Source organism: Macaca fascicularis, chromosome 3, assembly GCF_037993035.2.
Source record: "Macaca fascicularis isolate 582-1 chromosome 3, T2T-MFA8v1.1".
Lineage (NCBI taxonomy): Eukaryota > Metazoa > Chordata > Mammalia > Primates > Cercopithecidae > Macaca > Macaca fascicularis.
Window position 1 is genome coordinate 4,447,429 of NC_088377.1, and position 8,755 is coordinate 4,456,183.

The 8,755-nt window shown below is 47.1% G+C and overlaps 1 protein-coding gene across 13 annotated transcripts in view; it reads right to left on the minus strand.

Moving 5' to 3' along the window:
* Positions 1-234: 234 nt before the first annotated feature.
* SLC37A1 (solute carrier family 37 member 1) overlaps positions 235-8,755 on the minus strand; it is an 82,298-nt gene continuing 73,777 nt past the window's right edge. For 11 of the 13 annotated variants that reach the window (XR_012431965.1, XR_012431963.1, XR_012431964.1 and 8 more), the window contains 3 exons: positions 6,724-6,821; positions 1,842-1,906; positions 235-1,311 (listed from right to left, as the gene is read on the minus strand). Coding sequence is in view for 10 of the 13 variants with exons in the window: in XM_065541353.1 (XP_065397425.1) it covers positions 1,296-1,311; positions 1,842-1,906; positions 6,724-6,821 (179 nt within the window). In the remaining 3 variants the exon portion in view is untranslated. The remainder of the gene's footprint in view (positions 1,312-1,841; positions 1,907-6,723; positions 6,822-8,755) is intronic. The other 2 variants (XM_074033963.1, XM_045389340.3) reach the window with 1 other exon arrangement.

The following is an 8,755-nucleotide window of genomic DNA, read 5'->3' on the forward strand; positions in this document are numbered from 1 at the left end:
GTGTGATTTAGAAAACATCCAGATGGCTGCTTACTGGGGCCTCAGCTTGGCCTTCTGTGCAAACAAGGGCCCCAGAGGTAGCCCCTTTCCTGCTGGAAATGGATTTTCAGTCGCAAAATCCTGAATGTCCAAACCTGAGAAAACCCAAAACACACAACACGATTTGGAAATTCCCTTTTGCAGCGTAATGGAAATGTGAGCAGAAATCATCAACATTCTCTGAGTGTTCTGAGATTTTTTTAACAAAAACATTTTATTTCAAAGGGCAGATAAGTATTTTGCTAGACACGACTGAAAAAAACGGCCAGAGAACAATTGGAGTTTGTCTTAATAAATAACAAAATGCCATTTATGTTTCTTAAACTTCATATGACACAATACACATCTTAAATAAATAACCCACTCTGTTGCTATGTATTAAAAACAGTCCCAGGTGTGGTGTGTCGTGGAGTGAAGCCAGTTGCTGGGCTTGGACCCGCCAATCCCAGTGCCGGTGGGGAGGCCGCTTCCCAAGCCTCTGCCATGCCCCTGTGCCCCGAGCTGAACAGCAGCACCGAGGCCTCGGAGGGCAGCAGGAATGCCAGGGGCTGGGATGACGGTGACTTCGGGGCACTCTGTGGCTGGCACGCCTGGGTGCCTCCAAGTGGAGGTGCTTCCTGCCTCCTCACCCTTGGCTTCTCAACAATTAGTTTTCAGGTCAGTCCGGAACATCAGGGGTGCTAGAAAAGCCTCTGGGGTGATGTAGGTCTGAGCTCCGTCTTGGTTTCCGATCAGGTTGTCGGCCTTCCTGCTGTCATGTGGCGCCGGCTCTCTGCTTCTCTGCTGGCCGGCGCTGTCTGGTGGGCTCTGGTGTCCTGTTTTTCCACATGGCACATTCAGGTTCTCTGAAGCCACAGCCAGCGTGGCACTCGTTCACTTTGATGTTCTGTGGCTGACACGCCTGAGAGGGTCGAGGCTACCTGTGCACCCCACACCCACCCGGCCTGGCTGTCACGCGTGCATTTAGGTGGTTGCATGGGCACACGCCTTCAAGGCCAGGGTTGGCCGGGTCTTCGGTTCTCTGGCTCGGCTCAGGCAGCAGTTCCCGCAGACTCTTCTCACTGCTGTTCAGCTCTACGTCTCGTTTAAAATAGCACCAGGAGTTCTCAGGTTGGCTTCTGTGTCTTTTCCAGGTGCGTGTGCAAAAGGCAAAGGGAAGTCACTCTTTCTGTGCAGGGCCCTTTATCTAAACTGTCCTTGAAAGGCAGTTGTGAAGGGTGGGCCCAGACCCCCTCCACGGGACCGGGGGTGGGGCGTCACTGTTCCTTAAATCTGAAAGAAAGGATGAAAGAACACCTGCTCTAACAGCCAGCAGTGGCTCAGCAAGAGATGCTGAACCTCACACACCACACGCAAATCCCCTGGGGAGCCGGCTGCCCTCCAGGCCCAGCAGGGATTTGTCTCCTATGGGGCACTGGATGCTAGATAAACCCTTGCACCTTTCCCACAACCTCCTGGGGGCCAGGAAGGAGAGAGAAGGGAGGGAGGGAGGGAAAAGAGGAGGGAGAAGGGGGAGAGCAGGAAGGCAAGGAGAGCTCGGGGGGCTGCACCTCCAACAGAATGCCAGAGACGGCAATTCTCTCTCATTTTCCACCCAGGTTTTGAGGAGAGATTACCACCAACCCATCCAAACAGAGGTATTTATTAGAAAAGAAAAAGCAAGAGGGAAGGTGGCATGCCGTGAAAAGATTAGCCATGTGTTTTCTTTCTTTTAGGGAAAGCCAGGTGCGGAAGGCAGACAGGACAGAAGGCGCCTTGGAGCTGGCTTTCGGACAGGGGACAGGGCCCGAGCTGGGACTTACGGAACTTGGTCCCCCGTCGCTGACCCTGGGCAGCTCAGCTCCTTGTGTATGAGGCGGATCAGGAACTGCACCAAAACAAAGGTGAGCCCACCCGTCACTGGGGCAGGCACAGGGCAGCCCACGCTGTGGGCGCTGTGGGCACCGTGAGGACCTAGCCCGCAAGACTCAGGCGGGTGGTTCTCTCCCCACAGCACCTTCCCTGGGGTCACCTCCCTGCAAGAGCAGTGGGGCCTGCATACTCAGCCCGAGGCCTTGGTTCCTGTGGGCAGGGCTGTCTGATGAGGGCCCACGAAGAACCAGGAGGTGCCCTGAAAACAAGGCTTTTGGGAAAGATGCAGCCTGAACCAGTTCTGGGGTCAAGTCATGTTTAGAATAAAATTAGTCCAATCATAAAATGTCCACAGTGGGAAAAAGAAAATAAAGACAAGAGGACCACAATGCTGGTGGCCCAGGGGGTGGACCCGCGAGTTTCTCAGGAGACTCTAAAGCCAGGTGAGCATCTCCTCCGACGCCAGTCCTGGGGTCTGAAAAGGCTGCCACAGGACAGCTGCACCCCACTGGGAGCCCCTCGGAGGCCAGGCCTGGCCGGGGGTCAGGGCTGTTCCACCAATATTGCTGCCTCAGCCTGAGCTCCTCTCCAGACCCAGGGCTTTAACTCTGTGCCTTTCACATGTTCGGGGGCTCAACATCAGCCTCCAAATCCAGACAAATGATTGTGCTATCCCCAATTTAACTAGTGTGTCTGCATTTTCCAGTGTGGATCCAGTCTCTCTCCCAGTGTGGTATCAGCCCACAGGAGGGCTCTCCCTGGACGTGGCCCCTCACTCTTAGAGAGCCACAGATGCCCTCAGACCCAGGGTGGATCACTGGGCCAGGGGAGGTGGGGTAGGGGTGCTGGAGGACGGTCTCGAGGGGCTGCTTAAAAACCAAACCCACGGCCCCACCCCCAAGCCTCAGGCCACAGCTCAAGAAGGCAGAAACTCTTCTCTTTTCTTAGATGCTTATGGTTTGAGTAGCAACTTAGAAGTCCCTCGTATGAGGTGAGTTCAAGCTGGAGAGAACAGGAGCCCCTTCTACAGATAAGATGCATCCAGCTGCTCTGCTTGGTACATGAAAGGTGTTTGCGATAATTAGTCGGTAAAGGTCGTGGGAACACGGCAGGTACCAACAATAGTGCTGGTGGCAAGAGCAAGGTTATTGTTAAATAAATCCATCTGTGTGTATCTGAACCGCTAGCTGCAATTACTGGCACAGGTTTGTTGTGTTTGAGCTGGTACCTTACCCACATCTATATCCTACCAAGTGTGATGTGTGAAAAGTGCTAGCCCGAAGAGACCTATGATTATGAAAAGCCGATCATTAAGACAGAGAAAAAAAGATGAAGAATGTAGTAGCAAGTGTTATCTGTAGGTATGGCACGAACTGTAAATAGTGACAGCTCTGAAGAACAGAGATCCGATTTCAAAACATGCCCGTGTGCTTGGCTCACACATGCAAGAATGACCAACAAGGAGGGGCCCTGCCAACTTCAGGAGCCCAGTGCGTACTGGAGACCTAAGGACTTTGGCTGTGTGCCCAGGCAGTCCTGCAGGCCCTGGAGCTGACCATCAGTGTGCACGGTGAGGCAGGAAGCATGGTGTCCTCTGGCCCCCCAGGACACCTGCTCAGATCATGGAGGTTCTCAGCCTCAGACTTGGGAGGAAACACTTGTCTATTTTGGTGAAAAGATACCACAAAGCATGTTGATCAGGGAAGAGAAAAAGGTATGTCTATTTCTTAGGTTTGAAAGGCTCAACTCGAGCTCACCGGCCTACTGCACATCCTGGTTCAGTTTCTTCACTACAACAAGACCCCATCTCCCAAGTGCTTCTGCTTTAGGTCTCTTTCTTCCAGTGCAACAAATCCACCCTCCTCTGGTTATTATTTACCTGTTGTGTACTTTCCCATTCTTTTACTTTCGTCTTTTCGGAATTCCAGTGTAGCAGGTGTGTTTCTTGTAAATAACCAGTGCCTGTATTTTTAAAAGCAACTTGACAGTCTCTGCTTCTAACTGATGAGTTTAGTCCATTTATAGTTACTGTGTTGCTGGTATGCTGGGATCATTTTCATCCATGTCGCTATGTATTTCTGTATTTACCCTGCTTTTCCTATGCTTCCCCTGACCCTAGGTTCTCTTGGATAAATCTTCATTTCCCTGTATTGCCTGGAAGGTTACACATTCTATTGCTATTGACTTGACAATGTAAGAACTGTGGTGTGCTGGAACTCTGATTGTCCTGCTTGTACTTTACATTTTCAGTATTTCAGTTCTTTTTTATATTGCCCAAATTAGTCGTCATTGCTGTTGTTTTAAACTAAGAGTCAGAAAGCTGCTTCTGTAAAGGTCTAGATAGTAAATATTTCAGGCTTTGCAGCCATATGGTCTCTGTTGCGCATTCTTTTGTTGATTTTTTTAAAGAAATCTTTAAAAATATAAACCATTCCCAGCTGGAGGATCATACAAAAATAGGCCACAGTTAGCTGGCCCCTATTTTATATGGTCAATACTTAGATTCATCCTTAGGAATATTGCTTTTTTGCTTGCATTTCTCCTTGCATCTCAGACTTTCCTTCTGGATCTATCTTCCTTCTTTAAATACACTGTTTAGCAATTTTTGCTGGGAGCATCTTTGGTTAAAAATGTTTTCACTTCACCCTTACTCTTGCATGCAAGTTTATCTAGGTACAGAATTCTAAGTCGTTTGATTCCTGAATCTAAGAATGTTTGTCTTTCATGTATCTGGAAAATTCTCAGCTATTTTCTCTTAAAATATTGCTTCAAACCCAGTCTATTATCTTCCTCTGGAATTACTTTCAGATAATATTAGGCCATCTCATTTGGTCCTCCATTTTATATTTCATTTCTCTTTAATATTTTCCATCTCTTTTTGTGCTGAATTCTGGATAATTTCTTCATGTCTATATTTCATTTCAGTAATCTCTTCAGCTGTATCTAATTTACTTTTCTAACCCATCCATTGAGTTTTTTTTTTTCAGGCTAAAGATCACATTTTTCATTTCTATAACTCCTGTTTGGTTGTTTTTGAAGCCTGCTCTGTCTTTTCGATAGTGTCTTGTTCTTTCTTTCATGAGGTCAGTTCCTTTTCTTTACGTCATTAGTAACACTGCATATATTTATTTTTAGTTTATATAACTCTTTTATCTGCAGTTTTGGGGGAGTCCAATTCCACCATTTTTTATGTCTGTTACTGTCATTCAAAGTGGATTGCTTATGTTTCATAATTTTGTATTGTGAACTCATCTTTAGTAGGGTGAAGAAATCTAAGTAGGTTAGCTACAGAAATCCTGTGCTGCAGGGTTGAGATTTGTCCCTATTTGCTTCTGCATTATCACTGCCTAAGGACCAACTTTGTTCATTTTAAACATATTTATATGAGCTCAAAGATTAAAGCTGACTGTGGGGAGGTCTATGGCTAAAAATTTTCAAGGGATATTTTTTCCCTTAATCTGGCTAAGATGGGCAGATTCCCATTGTCTTCCTGTGCCAGTGTGCAGATATCATCTAATACACTCTTTCACTGCAAGCATGGCTCTTCAAGGGTCCTGGCTCTATGAGGAAGTCTCCAGTTCCAAATCCTCATCTTGTGCCAGCCTAACACCTTGTCTCTTACCCAGTGTGGGCACAACCACCCCAACCCCTTGACTCCTGAGCTTGTGTATTTATATTGCCTTTACCATTTTGGCTCCTGGGGAATTCCTTTACTTTCTTATGAGTTTGGCTATGCATCAAAACAATTTTCAATATATATTACTGAATATTTCTGAAGAAGATATTTCAGATTCTCTGAACAGTTGTAATGACAGGAATTTTACTGCTACTTAGTGGAAATACATCTGGAGGCTTCACTAGAACGTTTAGGCATTAAGAAAACCCACAGATGATCCAAAGAACAGCCATTTAAACCTAGTAAATTCATAGGTTGAGAGTTGGTATTTGATTTTGTATGTGGTGGGGAAGTTGAGTTTTATAATTTCCTGGAATTAAGATATAAGACTTTCATTTAGTTGAGTGAGTTGATATTTCTAAAATTCTCAACTCATTTTTATTGGGATCAGCCTAAGGTTTTGTCTGGTGAAGCAAGAGGAGAGGCATGACTGTGGGTCTGGGGACTTTGTGGCCAGGTGACTTGTAAAGATAAGTGTATGTGCCCCTCACAAGTGCACATCTGTGTGACTGTGACATCATCACTGGTCTTCCCTACCCAGAGGAAAACCTCAAGCTTTCTCAACACAGGAGGGCACAGAAGCAGGAGCCCAGAGAAAAGGGGACAGAAGCCAGAAGGCGACTTGGTGTGTCTGCATTGACAGCCTCTTTGCCCCTTTATTCTCTCCCATCCCTTCAGGTGAAAGAAGTTGGGGCTGCTCCCGCCATCTGACAAGCATGGCTGCAGGAGGGACACCAGGACACTGATGACCAGTGGGAGGCCGGGCTCTGTATATCATCTGCTTTAATTCCCACAGCAGTCTTGTCACTGGGCGCCATTATCATGCCCATTTTAAAGCTGTGGAGCAGAGGTTACGAAACCCGCCCAAGGCACACAAGTGACAATGACGGGCAGGATCCAGAGCCATGGAGCTCCATGCTCCTGGCCTCTGTGCCATCCCAACCAAGACTGCAGACCAAAGGCTGTCCTGCTTCTGTTTCTGATTTTTTCTAACCAGAGAGAGAAGGGGCTTTAGACTATGCATATTTAGAAAAGATGGGAAGACCCAAATCTGTCTGATAACTCAGGAATGCACGGGAGAAAGTTCCACCAGTGTTTGGCCACAACCACAGAGATCCGCATTCAAGGTGGATTGGACTAAAAATAGGCCGACTTACCAGTAAGGCACAGGCATCTGCAAACATCAGCATGTAAAACACATTGCTCCAGCCGGACGGAGAGAGGAGCCCAGCCAGCAGGGGGCCCAGGGCTGCTCCTGAAATCGGGCAAATGGACACACATGGTGCTGTTTAGAGAAAATCCCAGCACATGACCAGCAGTCACACAGAATGGGGCTCAACACCTCACTCACAATGAAAGGAACACATACGGAACTACACTACCTCATCCTGGCCTATCAGACTGGGAGCAGGTAAAAGGTCTAGTATAGGTTGAGCTTTCCAAATCTGAAAATCTGAAATCCCAAATGCTCCAGAATTCTTAACTTTTTGAGTGCTGACACTCAAAGGAAATGCTCACTGGGGCATTTCAGAATTGGGATTTGAGATGCTTAACCAGTATAATGCAAATATTCCACAATCTGAAAAAATAAAAAGACGTAACCACTTCTGGTCCCAAGCACTTCAGATAAGGATACTCCACCGGTACGCCTTACTACTGAGAAGGCAAAGCTGGCACAGCCTCTTCCCAGAACCATCCTAAAAATGTGTGTTGGCCTTGTAATGTTCGTTCTTTTCATCCAACACTCCCATGATGTTCCTGAATACACTGTAAGGAAATCTGAATTCAATGCACAATCTTAGATATTCTTATGCTATACAAATGTAACTGGGTAAAATTGGAATAAGATTTGTAGATACTAATACTCTTCAATGCTCACTTTCTAATTCTGACCGTTGCACTGTGGTCTGTCATGGAATTCCTTGCTTTTAGGAAGTACATGCTGAATAGTTATGCGTAAAGGGGCAACATGTGTGCATTTTACTCAAGTGGTTCAGAAAAATTATGCGTGTGCATATATATGTGTGTAAACATACATGAGGGGTGCATGATGAACCACATGTACTAAAATGTCTGAATTCTTTGTACTATTTCTGCAACTTTCTCAAAGTCTGAAATTATGTCAAAATGTTTTTCTAAATGATGAAAACAAAATAAAGTATCCCCCTAAATGCCCAGGGGCTGGCGTTTAAGAATGTGTTCTGTAGCAGCTGGTGCATTTTACCAAGAGGGACTGAAATGAATCCTGATAACATGTAGGATGGCCTGTTTTGGTAGACGCATGGGAAAAAGCATGAAGAATTTCCACCAAGCTATGAACTGACATTCAATCTCTGAGAGAGAGAAGATAACCAGGGTATTTCATGCCCTAGACATTCGTTTTTTTCAAGTGTTCACAAAGTGCACTTACTATTTTATAATCCCAGGAGCAATTGTATGTTTTTTTTTTTTTAAATTCTCAGAACTTCCAGGTAAACATGGTCGGCTACTCATGTGTTATCTCCACACCTCTCAAGCAACACGAACTGCACCATCACTGACTTTTAAAAATGATAAATCCTCCCACCGAAGGGCACGTGGTTTTGGAAGACAGACGTAGAAGGGCTGACAGCTAACACAGCCTCCAGTGTTCCCTGCTCCACTGAGCACCCTCAGAGGGAGATGGCACAGGGACACCTGGAGCAGAGTCAGGCCCAGCGGAGCACACGAGACAGGGGAGGGGAGGGCAAGGAAGGAGGAGGATGGGCGGGGGGGAAGGGGGTCAGCAAGAGAAAAAGGGAGCATGGGTTGAGTCTTTTATCACAAACTGTTAGCTACATTCCCTCTGCCGCACCTCGGATCCCAGGTCTCTCTTCTCATCCTCGCTGATAGAGACTCCTGATGCCCCCGTGCAGGAGAGCGCAGCTTAACCTGTGGGGGCACTAAGCCCAGCTCAGGACAGGGATGCCACCTAACAGGCAACAGGGGATCTGGGGAAAGACACCAGCTTCCACTAAGCAGCCACCCATGGTCCCACGCCATGGCAAGGATGTTGGCAGCTGGACCCAGGCTCCCCTGGGCACTGAAGGAGTCTCTTCCTCCAGGTTCCACAGGGTCCCTCTGCCTGGAGACCAGCAGCCAGCACACTGTTCCCACAGAAAGACTTCAAACCGCTATGCAGGACCCCTTCTTCCATGGGAAGTGATGAAG